The sequence below is a fragment of the Cyanistes caeruleus genome, chromosome 3 (genome assembly GCF_971803275.1).
Source record: "Cyanistes caeruleus chromosome 3, bCyaCae1.hap1.1, whole genome shotgun sequence".
Lineage (NCBI taxonomy): Eukaryota > Metazoa > Chordata > Aves > Passeriformes > Paridae > Cyanistes > Cyanistes caeruleus.
Window position 1 is genome coordinate 108,363,210 of NC_141703.1, and position 19,493 is coordinate 108,382,702.

The 19,493-nt window shown below is 37.4% G+C and overlaps 1 protein-coding gene across 3 annotated transcripts in view; it reads left to right on the forward strand.

Annotated features, from left to right (window-relative positions):
- The window catches only part of CADM2 (cell adhesion molecule 2), a 579,337-nt gene that overhangs the window by 480,517 nt on the left and 79,327 nt on the right, over positions 1–19,493 (forward strand). For all 3 annotated transcript variants that reach the window (XM_086883564.1, XM_086883566.1, XM_086883565.1), the window contains one exon: positions 14,611–14,701. In XM_086883564.1, coding sequence (XP_086739690.1) covers positions 14,611–14,701 — 91 coding nt within the window. The remainder of the gene's footprint in view (positions 1–14,610; positions 14,702–19,493) is intronic.

Consider the following 19,493-nt stretch of genomic DNA (forward strand, 5'->3'; position numbering starts at 1 on the left):
CAGAGGTTTGTGGTAGCATGACACTGCTTGCTGAGTTTATTTTTCCTCTGACCCTTACTGTCAATAGCAAACCTAAAATAGACTTGTATCCCCCCCGGCTTTGCTCTGAAGTTTGCTTGTCAGCCTAGCTGCCACTGATTATTAGGAAACACTTCTTGTAAGTGATAAATACAAATCTCAAAGGGATGTTTAATTTCATTGTTTACTTCTGTGCTCAGACTAAACAAAGAATGCATTCTTTGTTCCTGTATTGAAGAATCATGGGTACAGTGCTTCAATTTTGAAAGCTTCTCAGTACAATGTTTAAGAGATTGTCTAAGTCCTTACCCTCCTGAAAAGACATTTTGAGGGCATGTACGGCTTCTGGTCCATATCTGGGAAGTCATTGAATTCTTCTTGTCCCTCCTCAGTGTCACAGACATGTTGTGATTCCCAAAAGTGGCATCTTCTCTTCCTTCCAGGACTTTTCTGAGCAGAAACCAGCCAACATTTTGCTTCGTACTGAACGGAGTGCCATAAAATTACCCAGTGGTAATTACCTTACCTCAGTGAAGATCCTCTGACTACAGTAAATTACCCAGCAGACCTCAGTAAAAATTAATTGTGTAAATCTACCCCAGGGGCTGCTTTTGAAGCCTTAAAGTGAAATCAAATCATTTGAACTTCAAACCCAATCATCGTGCTTCTAAAATGGCAGCTGCGATGTGATCCGTGCTAATGGACTCAGTGAGATTTTGCTCAAAAGCTGACCACGCTCCCAAATGACAGCACTAATAAGCTAAATATGTGTTATGTAAAGAAGTGTCTGGAGAGGCAATTTTGAGTAAATTCTGTATTGGCAGACACAGATGTGCATGAATTGTCAGCCTGACAAATCTATAGCCGTCAGCTAACTTGTTTCCACAGGCTATTCCAACATGTTTGCGTGAGAGGCACACTTCTTCTTTTGTGGGCTGTTATTAGATTCTTTTGCAATGAACATCTGGACTTGACTTTCAAATTAGGCAGCTATTCCATGAGAATGTTGGAATCATTGTCCTGGAAATAAAGGTATTGATTTTGCGTTAAGTAAACAAAGCCCTGAGAGTGCAGCAGGCTGCAGATCGGATCAGCCACGCGCTCGTGTAGAACACGGCGTGTCTGTGTGTGCTCGAGTGTCTGACAACACTGTGCCCCTCTCACTCCTGCTCTACCAACAAATGGAGGCTTCCCTGATGGCAAGAGGGTTCCAGAATTTCTGCTGGTGTAAGCAGAGTAATTTCATCAAAGAGCTACGTTTCCTGATGCTCGCTAGGAGGGTTTAGCTCATGTTTTCTGCTTGGGTGCTTTAAAGTTTTTTGTCAGAGCAGAGTTTTTAATATACACATTCTGAACAAAAATGAGTAAAAATGTGTGTCAATATATAAAAATGTATTAAATATAGTATATAATGTACCATACTTTCATATTAAAGCATTCTCAAAAAAAAGGCAAGAAAAGGGTCATGCACAGTTGGGTGCTAGACTGTGAGGGTGATGAATATCTAAAAGACTCAGAGCTGCCCGTCAGAACAGCATATAGAGACAAAAACCTTGAGTCTTAATGTTCAGTTCTAATGAATTAGCCCCATGTTAAATATGTTAGTGGCTCTTTAAGGTGTCTGTCTCTACCCAGATTTGCTGACTTTTTATAGCTCAGAAAAGGCAGAGGTGTGCCCGTGCAAGAGCGCCCAGAATGGGACACTCCTTAGGAGAGAGAAGGAAAAATTTTCCCTGCTGCCTGCATATGGTCCTTCTGTACTGTAAATGAGTAAAATATGTGTCACTTTCTTTAAGCTGTGTGGCCATTTGTCTTTTTGAAGCTGATTCTAATTTTCTCTTCATGTGCTCCTTTCTTTTTACTTACTTTAGTTGTTTCCCTCAATTTTGTGCTTAAAAAAACCTCTCTGCTTTTGACCTTTGGCATATCTCTTTTTCTCATTTGCTTTGAAGTTTCTACTTTAATTTTTTTTTCCTTTTTTTTCTGACTTATGGTATATTTCCCAGAACTATCCCAGACTTAAGTGGCACCTCTGCTTTAGGAGCAAGGGCATATCTCCATTGTTTTTGGAATTAGCTTTTACTCTCTAGGAAGAGAATATGTTTTTCTGAAGTGAAAAAAATATGAGAGTTAGAAGGAATTTCCTTCACTGGTGCTGTTCTCTTTGATTTCTGATCAGTCTAACAGAGTTGTTGGTCATTCTCATTTGCTTGTGACCATCTTTTCATTACACTGTGTGACACCCTGACAGACACACTGGCTAGAAGTAAAATCTGGTAACATTTGGTGTGAGTACACACTGCCACAGTCTTTGCACAGGCAATCTGGCAAGAGATGCATCCCCAAAGTCAGAAAATGCTTTGCTAACTAGGATAAGGTGTCATAGTGTAGCCTTACAATTTTTCTCTGATTTTTTTTTTTTTTTTAACTGCCCCAAAATACTAGGTGAACTCAAACAAATAGCCTGTGTATTGAGTCAGGAGGGAAAATAGTTTCAATTCTTGTGAGAATTGAAACTTGCTTTGATGTTGCCAAGAGAGAAAATGTCTGTGTAATGATAACTTCAATCAATGAGTTTAACCACACAATTCTCCTATAACTTCTGATACAGTGACAAGACCTGGATTTTCCCAGGGCATAATTCCCTTGAGTCAATAAAAAAAAAGAATTCACCTGAGATTTGCACAACCAGAGCCTTGCAGTTCTCTATTTCAGTGTAGCACGATTTGCTCTCTGCCTATAACCATTTTATCATGGTACAATTTGAGTGGTTTGGATCTCTGATACCTCAGAGACCTCTGGAACTTGTGGAAGGAGGCCAATATTTGAAACTTGGTCTTATTGATTAAAGCCACCTTTTGTTCCAGCTTAAGAAGTGAGAGGGGGCTGTGTTTTCTGCCTGATGTACAGACAGGACCTTGGTCTCTCACAAAGCCTCTGCCTCTGATCACAATCTCTGTAAGCCTGAGCAAGCAGGGATGTCCCTCCCTTCAGTGAAAACCTGTGAGCTGTTCAGGTCCTGTAGAAACTCATCAGGAAAAGCTGGATGTTTTCATAAATGGCTCCCTGAGCCTGAAAGGGAGGCACTGTCTCTTCCACCAGTGCTCCCATCCTGTAGAGATCAACTCTCTGAGCGCTGTTCCTGCTTTTCTTGTTCATTGAAGATCTTCTGCTGGGTTGCTGTGACCTTGACAAGGAGAGAATTCCAGTTTCTTCCAGCTGACTCTCTCTTACATAAGTTTATTCTTTTTATACATCCAGGTTCCCATCCAAGACTCACCCATGTTGCAATACTCAACCAACCCAAACAGGTTTGGGTTCTGTTTTATTTTTTGCTCCTGAATTCACCCTGTGAATGTTAATACAGAAAATAAATATATCTCAACTTTGAGGACCAGCTTTCCATTCTATCTCTCGTAAAGGTGGGATGTTTCTACACTTACCAGTGCAAGATGCAGATAAAAACAGTAATAACAAGAATGCAATTTAAAAGATACAGTTTTAGCACTCTACATCTCTTCACATTGAATGAAAATTAAGTAATAAGTTACTTATATAGCTCAATAATTATGTAAGCACTGTGTTAATTAGTGCAGTTATTTTTTTAAGCTTTTCATACTGTTGAATGCTTGAAACAAGTGAAATTTAAAGGATAGTTACTGTAAATAGTAAAGGGTTCTATCTGTGAACAGGAAAGTTCACTGTTACAATTTACATGTTTAAATGAGATCAATTAGGTTAATGATGGATGAAAATAAGAAATCCATCATTTAAATGCAAAATAATTCATAAACTTGTAAGTCCATTTACTGCCAAACTTTCATCTTTCAAAGAGGATATCCAGTTCAAAGGGTTAATGTACAATCCTGACCTTTACCATCTGGAGGTTTATGTTCAAATACGGTTTACAAGTGAAATATAATCTAATTTACTTCTCTCTAAAATCTTGTGTAGAAAATCTACTTGCCTACTCTGCATAAAAACTTCGAAATCTGATGTGGGCAGGGTATTCCACATGTGACTAGGAGAGGGCTCCAGAAGGTTTCAAATGAAGTTTGGGAGGGAGGGTTTAATAATATAAAAGTAGGAAAGACTAGCAAGCAGGTGAGACAGTCTGGAGGAAAAGATAACAAAAGATAAAAAATGTAGAGATCATTATTAGAATCTCCCAAGGAAGAGAAGCTTGCCATTCACGAGGGTGGGATGTATATTTTCAAGAAGCGAGTCAAATTTTCATTTCCTGATGCTACTGCTTAGGGTTTTTTTTACATAGGCTAAACTTTTACAGCGTCCAATATCTGATATGAATGTTAGAGAAATGACTGAAAAGATATTTGGGCATGCTGATCATCCAGAGCTCTCGTTTAACTCCTTCAACAGTTATGGATGTGCTACAGTTCTTAAACCATATTCAAGATAAATTAAGTCAGACACAACAGAACAATGAAGGCTTTAAACAAAAGAATCTGAGAAAGCAGAAGATGAAGTTACTCCAAAGGTCGTGCTCTCTCTCAAAGTTTGGCATTTCTTTATAACGTGGTTTAGGCAGAAGACTTTTCTTTGTCTTTTTTTTTCCTTCTCTTAACAGCAAAAGTGAGAAAACATAAGTGAGCTGGAGAGAGAACAGTGTAAAAGGCAGTGGAGATGCTAAATGGAACAGATTGTTTACTCTGAAGAAGTGGCATGGCAAAAATAATTAAACAAGATGAAAGTTGTAGAACTAAGCTTCACCGCTTGCATTCGCTGGAGAAAACAGAAGTGATTTGCAAAGAAAATATTGTTTCTACCATATCATTCATGTGTGTGTGGGACTTAATGCATAATTCAGAAAGCAGTGACCCGTTCTGCAAAGCCCTGTGAAGGGGAGTGTCTGTTCTCTGGTGCTGTGTCCATGGAGTGTCACACACTCAGAACTGGGGTGACAGTGCCACTCTGTCCTCCACTTAGGTCAGCAGGGGCTACTGTTGTGCTCACGTGTTTCTCTGCCTGTTTTACCGCCAAGCACAAAGTAAGGATGATCAACAGACGTGACAAAGGTGGGGTGAGGCTGTAAACATTTGAAATGGAGCAGGGGGAAACTGTGGAGCATTGGTGTTGTACTTCCAGCTTCTTTTTCACCCTCCCGAAACCCCAAGGCACACGTTGTGTACTACCACATTTGACTCCCTTCATTGTGTTCTAGCGACTGTGGTGAAGGAGCCTGGCATGAGCAGCAGGTGAGGTGCTGAGACACATCCAATGGATATCTTTAACAAAATACCACATAATCAATGCCCACAGAATGAGAAACCTAAATGGGTTCCTGCCAGGTTGGTGCTTGAATTCAGGCATTCATGTAATATAAGTGTCAGGAGGGAATATTTGACTGATCAATCTTTCTTTTCCCCCACACTGGCATCCACTTTCTTGTTTTGCATCCAGGAGAGTGTTTTTAACAAGCTGTTACTACTCTTTCCTACAACAAACATAATTTTAAAATAAACTAGATGAGATTAAGGATGACACAAAAGTCATCAAAGAGTCTCAGGTAACAAAGGGACCATATGCTGTTTCTGATCCCGCTTAAGCAGTTTTAAAGGGATATAAAAAGAAGACATTGGAATATCCACGTGAATATGGTACCAAGTATTCACTTCTATCAAACCTAAGTGTTTAAGTACTATCATAAAGCCTAATTTCCCACATTTGTTGAACCCTTTTACTGAAATGAAACACCCATGGCACAATTGCTTGAACTACATTGACTCACCCACAAATATTACTAATTAAATATTTTTTTCAGATACATAATATTGATTTCTTTTTTCTCTTATCCATTTAAGCAATGAGTTATTCATTCTTTTCTGAAGAAAAGCATCTGACTTACTGTATCTGCCAGGCTACTTTGGTGAAGTTACCAAGGCAGACTTGCACCTAAGTGTTTATTCAAGGTAGTGCACAGACAGAAGCCATGCTGCTTGCCATTTACAGAATGAGCCAAATTTTGGGAAATGCTGATTCACAGCTGTAGGATGCACAGCTGGTAAATGTAAAAGCTATTAAAAATGGTGAGCACATGCACAGAGCTGATTAAAGTGCTCCTCTCTCCTCTTTCTCATCTCATTTGGGATATCCAATCTGATATTTATTTTGGGGCATACTGGAGTGGTTTGTCCTTGGAATTTACTTTTGAAGTGTCTTCTTTCCTAAACTTACTTTCTTACATATTTTAGAAATAGGAAAAAAAATATATATACATATATATATATATAGGACTACAGAATTTTCAATGAGTTTTGTAATTGCTATCCATGTATGAAAACTATAATCTCATTTGTTCTGAAGAAAAAAAAAAGTTCCTGAAACTGTCCTATGCCTACTCCAGTGCTAATTAATTTAGAAAGTAGATACATCATCATTTTCAGAGGTATCTGCTTATTTTATCTTTGCATCTGGAAATGATGGAAAGGTTCCAAGGAAATAAGAGAGGAAAAAGCGCGATGAAAAATGTAGAAGGCTGTGACATAAATAGATTTCACAAACACTCATTTTGAAAAAAAACAGACAAAAATGGGTAAAAAATAAATGAATTAGTCTCTCAGGAAAAACTTTTAAAATCTTATCATCTGGCAGCCATTTATTACCAGGTGGCAATAATCTTTTATTATCGGACTGTTGGATTTTTATAACATTTTTTAAAATGATAGCACCAGAACTGTTGTTGTTCGCTGCCACAGTAAAATATCTGAGAAATTTATGAAAGCTTTTCAATATTCAGGAGGGTTTGTGGTAATAAAATAAAACCATGAAGTAAAGACATGCTGTTGGTAGCTCATAATTTAGCTAAACCTGTGAGAAGAAAAATGTGCTGTAATGAACCAGTTATAGTAATTTGCACTCTGGTACAAAGAAGAAATGGTGTTTTGTGTTCAAAGAAAAAATAAACAACAAAGTAAATATATTTATTAAAAATGGCAGAGTAAATCTGAGTATTACAGATCCAGGCAGGAGGTGCTGCTGCAAAGATTAAGTGATTAATTCAGAACTTGGAATAGTCTGGAGCAGTCATTAGGTAACAGGAGGAAGGTGGGGGTTATTCTTTTCCTTGCCAGATGATCTGGCAGCCAAGACACCGAAGTTACACCACAGAAAATGTCTGTGTGTTTTATCTGAGTGTATTCTGAACTGGCAAGTAATTAATAAGACATGTTCCCTGTGTTGCTTAGGGTCCAGGAAGGTAAAACCTGGCATCCAGGGGATGCTCACTGATCACAGTGGGAAGTGGGAAGAGTTTTCTTCCTGAATGGATCATTTATCATATTCCATGCTGGTGGATCCAATGCTCAGCTAGGCTCTTAAAGACTTTTCTTACTAGCAGTACTTTTCAGGCTTTTTAAGTCATTGAGTGTAGGAGAAAATTTCTAGTGACAAAAGGTAATTAAAACCATCCTAAAAGATTAAATAAGGAGGTAGTATTGATGCTTTCAGCAGGAAGATTTTAAGTAACATTTGTAGCACATCCTGATGTATTGTGAGCGCTTGCTTCCCCTGACAAACCCAGCCAGTGAAGTGTTTGCCCCTCCCTGGATCTTTCCTTTTATTGTTAACAAAATTTGCACTCAAACTGCAAGTCCAGCAAGGATCACAGGTTTCATTACAACAAACTCAGCTTCTTGCTGCATCTGGAGAGACGTTCATAGCACAAATAAAGAGAGAGAATCACTTTCAAAGGAAAGATGCATCAGAAGCGAAGTATTTCAGCAGAGGCCTAGGGTCAAACGATGCTAATGAGCTGCTTTCAGTTATTTATAACACAATTAGGGACAGGATTGTGTCTGCCCTGGTTTTGAGACAAGGCACCTGACAATTTGGCTGCATGGAAACTAATCAGTTAGGAGAGCCTGGTTTTGGAGTTTTAATATATTTGTTGTAGTGATATATATGGTGTAGAGCTGTAAGTTTTTGTGCATCACATGTGAATGTTTGACCAGCTGTGCTTCCCTTTTTTTTTCTGCCATTTTCACGTGGCTTAGCTCTTTTTACTACTTTGAATTTTCATGACGAAGTAGGGCATTGTGAAGGAAAAGAGAAAAGAAGTAGAGAATCCCTGGTGCTTTAAGGAAAGGTTTAGGCTGCATATATCACACCAATGTGTGCCATGCATACAGGAAAGAGCCTGACCAATGGATTTTTCCTTTGGAGCCCCAAAGACTCATAAACTAAAATAATGCAAAATATTTATCTTTCTCTATGCACCTTGTATATATTGAACATTATATGTTACTGTCACCAAATGGGACTTTTTTCTATGCCAGGTCTTTTAATATTCTATGAACCAGAAAAAAAAAGTGCTTTCTTTGGTAAAGGAAAAACAGAGGAAGTCAAGAGAAATGTGGCTTCAGCCTGAAAGTATCACTTATTTCCTTAAAATTCTGTTATCCAGTCTACCCAAAACTAAAAGTTTAGACCAATACTACTTTATGAATTGATTATTACCTAAACAGTAAATAACCTTTTTGCTTTTAAATAGTAATTACTGGATTGCTTTGATCATGAGAAAATCATGCTGAACATGTACAAAGAGAGGAACCAAACATTTGGCAAAGTTACTGTACAGCATGTGAAACCTTAAATGGTTAATACTACAGGAGATTTTAATTGAAATGTGGTAGAACCCAAATCTTTTGTGATTCCATTTTACTTTGGGAAGTCAGAATCACAGACTTCATGCCATTAATGAGTTTAAAAAGCCAAAGGCTTGAAGGGACTTTGCACTTTATATGAAATAATAGTGTGAAAACATAATTGCCCCAGTTACCAATTTGGATAAGATTTGCTTAAGTTTGTGTTGGTATTAGTAAAATATCTAATATCTGCTTATGGCACTGTGTTTACATTTACTTATTTTTAAAAGATAATTATTTAAACATTCAAAAATATTGCTATCTTTAACATATAAGAAGGCTGCTCTGAGGCCACAGCTCAAAAAGTACTTTAAAAAAAAAAAATTTTAATTTTTTTGCCTGTATAGCCCAAGAATGGATATATACTAAAAGTATTCAATGCTAAGGATTGACACATTCCTAGGAAATAGGCGAGGATTTTTAAAGTTTTATGACTTTTTCTTTTTGTGAATATCCTAATCTGGCTGTAGAAAACTTTCTTAATGGTAAAATGAAGGGAATACTCCATGTTATGTTGGCAGTGATTGTAAATAGAGACAATTTGCACCATATTGAATTGCTTGAGGAATTCTATCTCATGATATGCATTGGGCTAAGTATTTTCTAATACCCGGGGTATTTTTAGTGTGTCAGAATATCCTGATTTATCCAGAGTAGGAAATAGGTAAGAAAAAAAAAACTTTTCAGATTCAAAGTGAAATCTTAGTTCAAAATCTGGCTGGAAGTGAGACCTCAGCATTCCTGGCTGACCTCATAACTGATCTTGATGGATTGATTGCCACTCCTCACAAAAATCAAATTATGTCTAAGTGAGGGAGTTTAGAAGTGGCTTCCTGAGACATGGAGGTAGAGCAGGCCTCTAAAATGTAGACTGCTGAAGTACAGGACCCTTGGGATTGTAATTCTATCCTTGTAGGGGAAAAGAAAGAGGTTTCCTTGTTCTGTTCTGCTGTCTGAAGATTCAGCCACACTGAAAGATATTTGTGGTGCTAAGTTTAAACTTCATAGTATGTTATTGCATTTATTTATTTTTTAAAAAAATCTATAATTCAGCAGAAAATTTGCATATTAGGAGCCCTGACTTGGATCTCTACATCTGATGCAATATTGATAAATTTCTGCAGAGGAGAACCACTAAGATTTTTTTTTTCTGTTAATCCTTCTTTCACTGGAATGCCAATGAAGGTATTCATTGTCTAGTGACAATATCTAGTGGCAAGAAGTTTATATTAAACCTAAAGTAAAACATATATCAAAATTACCTGGAGGAAAGACTGCTGCATGTTTCTTTGCATAGATGCATTTTCAGCATTTGGAATTCTAATGATCATGAATACTCCTATTCCTGAAAAGTCTACTGCTTCCAATCATTGTTTCTTGAAAATGTCAATGAAATAGATGTGCTCCACCCACCCTAACATCTGCCCAAGAAGAAAGGTCTTATTTTCTGTTTCTGGGATTGTAATTACATTCACAGGAGATGATTACATTAGAGAGGGAATATTTGATAAAATAGTGTGTTCCTATCATAACCTCATGATAACGCTACCCCTCTGTCTCACAAAATGATTTTTCATGTGCTTATTATTCCTACACACCTGTTGCTGATTAATGGCCTAGGATGCAAAGGGTTATACTTTCATTTAGTGACTCAGCCAGAGCTGTGAGCTCCATGAAAGGTTTTGCTGATGGGACCAAGGACTTCTAAAGATACATGTGAAAAATAGGCCAAATTACACTTTTGCTATCTTGGCACTAAGAAACTAGTAAAGATTAATTGCCTGATTCTGTTGTTGGCCTGTTTGACAATCTTAGCAAGTTTGTTTATTTTTATGAATTCAGTTTTCCATTTTCACACTGTGTTTGTCGAGGGTTTGCACATGAAGTATAACATAACTTACCATGAGAGATTTTTCCAGCAGCTTTCATGTGATCACTTTACATGAGTAAATTTATGTGTAGGAATTTAATCCTGCATGTAACCTTATAAAGGCTTGGTGATAAAATAATATAAATATACACTGAAGTCCATTTTACTTCAAGCCATGTAAAAACATCAAGTGCATTCTGAAAGCAAACACACACACACACCTTTAAGCATAGGAGATCTGATTAAGAGCAAAGGTCTAGTGACTGACAAGAACCACCTTTATTTTGAAAATAGCTTCAAAGAGATTAAATCAATCAATAATGCTCCACAAGGTGTGAATGTTGCCATTACTTGCTGCTTAAAGTACAACAAAAGTCAAGTGTTGAAGTGTTTAATTTCTTCATGTATCAGGTCAGATTTTTTTTACTGGTGTAAGCTGGTATCAGTTTTCCACATACGTTTACAGATTTTTTGTGTTGCTGAAGATGACATGGCCTGATCAAAAATAGATAAATCTTCCCAAAGCCTTGGAATGGGTTTCCTGGGCTTGTGAGATGAGATGAACCCAAATCCTAGAAAGATGGATGAAGCAGAATCACTCAGTGAAACTTTTGTCTTCGGTCTGCTGAATCATGAAAGGTTATACATAAAATAACCCCATGCCATAATTCTTACCTGTGGCTGGTATGCCCAGAAACAAACAAGCAGATTCTGTGCTCATAGAGGGTAAAAGATGTATAAAAACATGTTTGAACCTCAATTCAGATTGGTGCTAGCAATCAATTGCAGCTCATAAATACCTCATTACTCAAACTAGAGTCTAAAGGGCCAAAGAAGCTCTTGCTGCTGGAGATGGATGTAACTAAAAAACTCACTGGGTACTGAAAGCAGTGTGTTTTACTGAGAGAACTTGCTGTGGTGCTTATACCCATATAAACCAGTGTTTTTTTAAATAGGATTGGACTTTCCCAAAGCTTATTCTTTTTGGAACTCTTATCTCCTCCACAATACTCTCAGAACTCAGGATTAGGACGTATTTGTAGATATTGTAAAGAAACTGTAGCCATCACTCCATTATTCAGAAGAATTCTGCTTTGAATACTGATTCATGATATTTTATTGTAATGAAATTGCTGGGATAAACACTAAAAAATATGTGAATTATTAAAGTTCTGGTAAGTTCAACTGGTACACATTGGTATATTATTACTGGCTTTAGAGAAGGAGGAAAATATCTGACCTGCAATAAAATCCTTGACTGTACTCCTTCTGTTTGTTTAGGCTATAGGAGATTTTTTTTTTTACATATCTACATTACTTATAGCAAAGTGATGAACATATCTGAAAACAAATCAGCCTCTTAAATAAACAGTATTACAATTCTTGATTTCCTTTCTTTAGGCTGTTTCCTTATGTTGGTGTTTGCTGGAGATCACATGATGTTCCAGTTGTTATGATTTATGCCTTTAATTGTGACAGATCAAAACTCAAAGTATTGATAGAGTACATTTATACTTTTCAAATTCTTCTAAAATGAGCAGGAGCTAGTATTTGGTAATAGCATTTTGTGTTCTGGGAAAGTACCAATCATCAGGGTTCTATAATCTTTGTTAAAACAAGATATTTAGGTTAGTTTTGATTCAATTCAATTATTCTGAAGATTGTTTCACACTTGAAGTATTAATGTGAATGTGAAGATAGAGGTCAGGTTTATCTTAAAAGTTTTCCCTTTTTAAGTGTGCATTTTAGTTCTGGAGAGAAATAAAGCATGGCCTAAAAATAAAAAAATGAAAGAGTAATGCTGAGAATAAAGCACTCAAAATAGAATATCTAGTTTTTGAAAAAGAATCATTAATAAAATGCAAATATTTTCTGTTGTTAGCTTCCCTAAAAATTATATATTGAATTAAACCCTGTGTTTCCTGCTTTAGAGAAGCCAGTAGTTACTGTTTAAGTCAATTAGCAGGGAAAACCAATAGGGAATATATTTCCTATACCACTTTGTTGTGCCTTAGACAGTGAAACATAAATGTAAGATCTTTCTTATTCTGTGTTAGTAAATTCTGTTTGGAAGTGCATGAAGAACAGAGAGATGCCTGCTGTATTAAAGTAGGAATGGGAACTTCAAGTTGGGGGAAACAGCACTGCATTGATCCATGCAAATTAAAGCTTAATTGTCTGGAATCCTCCCTTCAATTTTATTTGGGTCATTTACAGTATTGCATGAAATGGTGATAAATTTTTTAAGTATTTAAGCCAGAAATAATAGCTAGATGGGCCTTTAATTTCTTCCTTCACCTGTGGCTGTCAGGATTACTTCCATCAAAGTTTTGCTCTTTTTCATATTTCTCTGGAAACCTCTTGATCTCATTGCATTAGTTGTCTCCCTCCCTCAGTTAAATTCTTCATGTATTCCTGTCTGATAGTAATTTGCTCCTCTGGTTCAATGTATAGTCAAGAGAGTAATTTATTCATCTTCAACAGCACCACTGAAATCACAGAAGTACTTGATGCCCTGATTTATTAAGGCACTTGAGGTCAGTGCCTTAAGCATGTGCTAAAAATGAAGCAAATGCCAGCCTGGCCTCCAAAGGATTAGTCACCTGCATAATGGTTTGCAGGGTCCTTAAACATATGAACCTGTGGAACAGATTTGCTGCTGGTGTAAGGTTAGTGCAGCTGTTCTGGAAAGCTGAATGATGCTGAAAATACTTCCAGTGGAATTGCAGAGAGTGCACCAAGCCTTTCCCTTTTCTCATCTTGTGCCATGTTGTTACTCTGCGGTGTGTAAAGATAGAAAAGCAAAAGTTAGAAAAATATTTCCACAATTCTAATTGTTCAGGTGCTATTTAGGGTTCAACAGGACTATTGGCATTTCAATAAGAAGCTATGTTGTAGAGTGTATTTTTTTTTAATTATTGTTATTATTTTGTGGGGTGATATTGCCATGCTCCATCACATTTGTTTGATAACAGGACATCTTTGATGTCACTGCTAAGGAAGACAGCAACTGCAAATTGAATGAGACAAGACTTAGGTACCCTAGATTTGCAGGATAAAGTGGTTTGTATTAGGAAACTAGAGAGAATGAAACCATGAGGAAAAATAGCAATGTATCTACTCAATCTGATTTTTTTTTTTTCAGTGTAACAATGAACTTTTTTTTTCCCTCTTCCTAAGGAAAAAATGTGTTGCATTCCTTTGTTTATCATCTTTTTTTGTTCCTCATAAACGTGCCCCTCTAAGTCATATGTTGACTATGTAAATATATTCTTGCAAGCCAGGTGGCAAAATTTTTTAAAAGTTTAAGATCTACTTCAAATGCTCTATTCAACATGAATTCACAGTAGCTGTGTTGTGTGTCTTTTTGCTTTTAAAACTATAAAACTAATCCAATCACATTGGACAGATTGCAGATTCTTCTGTAGTGCTTTTTGCAGATATTTGAAACATTCTCTTTGCAAATTCTGTTTAAGATTGTTATGGTTTAGGGGCAACTTTACTGCATTTCAGAAATAATATCCTGTAAAATGTCTGTAACAAGGTATTTTATCTGAAAGCTCGTTGTAGCTTTCTTATTATGAGTTTCAAGCTTCTGCAACAACAAAAGGGTTCTTATTCAAATGTACACCATTGCATTCATTCCTCTAATAGCAGCATTCCATCATATCAGCCTAAAAATAGGCAAACAATTGCATGGAGTACTTGTTATTCATTCTCAATTTTTTTTTTTATTTTTTTTTTTGTTTGATATCAGACTTTTGGATAGTCATATGGAGTATTTGCATCAAATACAGAAATAAAAAATTGTTTTCTCTTAGTATACACATGCTTTCTGTCTGTGTCTCCTGGGGATATAAAAAGTTACTGTTTTAGTTACATTGGTCATTTTTATTGCCTTCCTGAAGACAATGGAAATTGCACAAGGCTCCATATGAAACTGTCTCCAAGTGTAAATTAAATCTGTGCTTTAGTCTGTTGTAAATAGAGAAGAATGTACTCTTAGATAATAAATCTTTTTTGTGTATATCAACAAGTTGTCTATTTTTTTCTTCCTAGATACACCTTTAGTTAAAATCATTTCTTCCAATTCATGGCCTGAAGAAGGACAATCTATAATTTTGACTTGTGAATCCAAAGGAAAACCAGTGTAAGTGATTTAACAAGTAATATGTTTTTTGTTATTTTACTTATTCTGCTGTGACTGCAATCCTCAGCTGCAGAAATCTGCTGGCTTTGTCTCCTCCTGGGGTGTAAAGTACTCTCTGCTATAGAAAACCCCTTGAAGCCTGTCTTCATTAAGTGTCTATAGAAGATTGGTCTTTTACTTTGTCATCTATTTTAGTTTTCAGGAAGAATTCCAGCTGTGAGATTTTTTTTTTTTTTCCAGTCAGGTATATCAACCTGAAAGGTGTGCAAGTTTAATCTGTCTCTGTGTACATCATTGGATTGATAGAGGAGAAAACATCTCATGAAAATCTTCCCACATCAGCCAGCCTCAGAAAAAATGTATTGAACTTTGGCTGCCATTTACAGGGGAATTTGAAGTTTAATTATGTGTGCAAGTTGGCTGCCTGTTTCTACCAAGATTTGGAAGGGTGTAGCCTGCCTTAAGATTATAAATTGTTTTCCTTGTGAATTAACTTCTTTTCTATAAATAAATATCTTTAAAGACAAATCTGCAGAGGGTAACCACCCTTGCACAGAATTTACTACTTAAAAAGACTTGACTCTTGAAAACAGTAACTGCTCAGAAGAGCTGTTATATATTTACACATAAATACATATATAAATAATCCAATTGCTTAATATTAAGTTATTATGAACCAAGTTTCTTAAATATTGACCTGCTCAAAAGATCAATATATAGTGTAGTGATGATACACAGATTTAGGATGGTCTTGAAGATGGTAATGGAATAATATTTTGAATCTAGTATCTAGAAAAGGTGCAAATTGCATGACAAAAATCATGTCACTTATGGTTGAATTTCTCCCTGGTGTAACTTTAGTGGCTTCATGGAATTGCTTTATGTAGGAGTCTGAAGTCACATTTAGGTCAGGTGAGGCATTTAAGTCCAAAATTTCTATTTTGAAAAGCTCTTCTGAGTTATGCCTGGCATAATTTAAACTCCATAGGTACTTTTCTTTTTTATGTTATGTGCCTGCATCATTTTAAAGCAACTCCTCCATCCAGATCTTGGCTGGGTCAGCACCTAGATCATGCTTCTTCCTTGCTTGAGACCAAAACACTGGAAGTCCATCTAATTAGTCTGACCTGATGGTCAATTGAATTGGTCTTCTGTGTACCTGTGTACCTCTGATGTGTGTGTTTCTGAGAAAAATACTTTTTACAACACGAAAATCCATTGTGAGCCATCTCTTGCTTTTATACCGTACCTGAAGGAGAAGGAATTATCCTTTTATCTGATAACCCCTGAGCATTCCCCTGTGTATGAAGAGGTAGAGTCTGTTTCCCCCTTATTTTCAAAATCTGCTGAAGATGTGCAAGTGCTTAATTTTAGGAAAGAGGTCAGCACTGATTGCCCTGAGTTCACCATTTTCTGGGGGAAATATTTAGCATTTTCCTTATCTCAGTATTTTCCTCAGGACATGACAGGTGACAGCTACATGTGAAGTGCTCTCTTTGGCTAATACACTCGAGGCATTCTAGCCCCACTCAGCTCCTCACTCAACAGCAGGATCAGGGAAAGAATCAGAGGAGTAAAAGTGAGGTACCTTGACATACACAATATTTTCTATTTGGTACTCATTATATTATGGACATACTTTATACCATTAGGAGAAACTGGTTAAAGCTTAGTCATTAAAAGAGAGCTTCAGTTAAGGTGTGCACTGATTTGTTTATTTATTTAAAGCTGTGTTCTATCCTTAAAAGATTCAAATGCAAAACTTACGTGTGGTTTTGAAAGGAAAAAAAAACAAAAACCAAAACAACAATCTTCACATTACAGAATTATCAAGAAGGGACCTGGATGTGGTAGCCTTTGGGGCACAAGTATTTCCCCATAAATATATTTGCCAATAAATGAATAAATGCACCTCTAATTGTCCAGGCTACAGGCACTGCCAACATCAGCTGCTCTGTATTGCTTCATTAGGTCAGTCTTGGATGGCACAGGGCCAGTAATAAATAGTAATAAATAGTAATAAATAGGCATCCTCCTGGGAGCAGTTTGCAGTGGCCTAGCGTGAGGAGCAGGAATGTCATGCTCCCAGCCTGCACTGTGAGTACTCTGGCTGGGGGAGAGGAACTGGAGAGCTCCACAGAGCCCAGATGTGTCAGTGTCACAAGGTGAGTGATGAGCTGTGGGCTTCACGGAGAGCTCAGGGCCAGCCATGCTCCATCACGGCCGTTTCCACGCTTTGGGTTAATTTCTGTACGCTTTATGTCACGGGTACAACAGTCTCTCCTGTTTCCTGCAGGCAGCAATCAGTGAGCACTTACTTGGAGGTGCGTTTCTCTTGCATCCCAGAGCTGTTTTCACAAGCTTCAAAATGACATTTGAGATGAAAACTGAGAAAGGGTGAAGCTAGGTGGTGGCTGTGGTGACATCGACAATACTGATAGCTGCTGCTGAGTAATTCCTTCCCAAAATGGAAAAAGCAGGATGAGACTAGAATGTGCTTACACCATCTTACAGCTCATCACCAAGCCCTTCCTGGAAGGGATTCTGTCTCTCAAACCATGTGCATCATCGTTTCCCTGATTCTGTGTTTACAGTCCTGTGGAAAAGCCTTGCAGTCCTGTAGCAGGAGATGGGAGGGAAGGCTTGCTGAAACCAACACCTCTGGGAATTCAGCTGCACTCTGCATCTCCTGCTGAAACAGCATCCTCCAGAGATACAGCAGAGATACAGCAGAGGGACAAAGAACAGCTACAAACAGCTGTACTAGGGGTTACATCTAGGGCCCTGCTGAGGGCTCATTTAAGGTAATAATTTAGGGTAAAAGATTTCTCTTGGCCAGTCATTAGCCATGACTTTGGACAGAGAGAAAAAATGTCCTCAGACCCTTGGATGTGAGCAGCATCAGCTGTCACAGCGTGTGAGATGGGCTGGGATTATCCCAGGCTCTGAGGTTTCCAGTTGCTGTGGATGGGTCCATCTCACCCCACATTCTTGGTCTTGGAACAGAGATCCCAATGTTGGAACAGGGATGCTGAGAGTGGGCTAAGGGGGAGAAGCTGGGGGAGTGGGAGAGGGGTGAAAAGGAAGATGGAAAAATGGTTCAGCGAGGCAACAGGAGAGGGTGTAAGACAGACTGCACTAATTCTGTAACTGCTGTTTTGCCTCTCTGCTCATCACTGGGAGGATGAGGATGGCTCTGGCTCCCTGTGCTGATTTCTGTCACTTCAAGGCAGGAGCTGAAAATGACTTTCTTGTGGGTAACCACTGTGGTGCTGCTGTGGAAGTGGGACAATACCAATAAAAAGAGCAGGCCAGGCTTCCTGCCTGTTCTGTGATGGCTTTGCAGAGGAAGGACATGTGGATCTGATGATGTTCTGACCCAATTGTGCAGCTCTTCAGGCACCAGCACTAAGAAACAGCAGCAGAAGGCTGGTGTTTGGAATATTGTATGAATAAATCTATGACATTTTCAATTAAAATTTTCTGTCGATGCAAAGGAAAAATGTAAATATATTCATCAGCTTACTGCAGAAACATGACTCACTCTAGGTGTATACCCAGTTATGTGTATTATTTTAAGGGACCTCAAGACATAGCATTTGTGAGGATTTTGTCCAAATGCCCAGTTGGTAGAACAAATTGAAGAGTTTTCTTTTGGGAAACTTTGAATTGGTGTATTTGTGTTACATTAGTCTTTCCTTTTGCAAGACTCAGTCACTGATTTCTTCCCCCTACTGACAATTTTGGTAATGTTGATGTCCAGGGTTGTTGTATTTTGTTTGTTTTGGTTTGTTTTTTTTTTTCTGGGTAAAAGTGTATTTAGCCATTTCTCTGCATAACTGAGGTCAAGACACTGTACTTGGTATCACTATTCAACAGCATTCCCTTTTTGGAGGTACTGTTGTGCAGTTTCAAACCAAATTGAATCTCTTATCTTTTCAATTCTTAGCACTGTTTACTTTTCCAGTTCTTTTGGCTGGATCTCTGGGCAGTTGTCAGTCTGTAACATTTTCATCAATGAGCTTGCCTAATATATCTGTAAGGTGGTGTTGAATCTTCTTAATTTATTTCTTCTTTTAGCATAATATATAGTTTTACCAAGATTTTGTTTATTTTCCCAAGAAGGAAATGTAATTAAACTTCAGAAATCATAGACATCCTTTTTATGTAATGTCTAGACTTTTCTGAAGTCATATTGCCTGACAGTATTTTAAAATAAACACGAGGTAGATGTAAAAAAATACAGAAAGTGAAGAACAAAATGGTCATTTAGAGTTATCTGTGCTTACAAAAACTTTTAAAAGCCGATGTTTTCTTGTTGCAAGATGTAACTTCTATACACTGTTGTATCTTAACAATATAGTCTCGTGACTCAAAACTGCCCCAAAAGTAAGTTCAAAACCTGACCCATAATGAAAGAAAGGTTCAATATTTAATATTCTTAGTACTCTCATCAAAGCATGCATGAAGTATGTGGGGTTTTTATGTCAGTGTCATTTCAGGAGAAAGGGCGTCAAAATATAATGGAATAATTAGGGCACAGGAAACAAAGAGAGGGTTAGCTGTCTCCTGTGTGCTTTAGAGAAATGTCTTTCCATTCCATGCAGCTCAGGGGAATCATAGTGCAGTTGGTTGACTAATATAAAGTGAATATTTGGCCTTGTTTGAGATAAATAGGGAAGATTTTTATTTCAGAAAACTTGCATAGGTATCCCTCATTAGAATAACATGATTTGTGAGCTCATGAGAGTTATAGAGAAAAGCACAACCAAAACCAAACACTAATATGTAC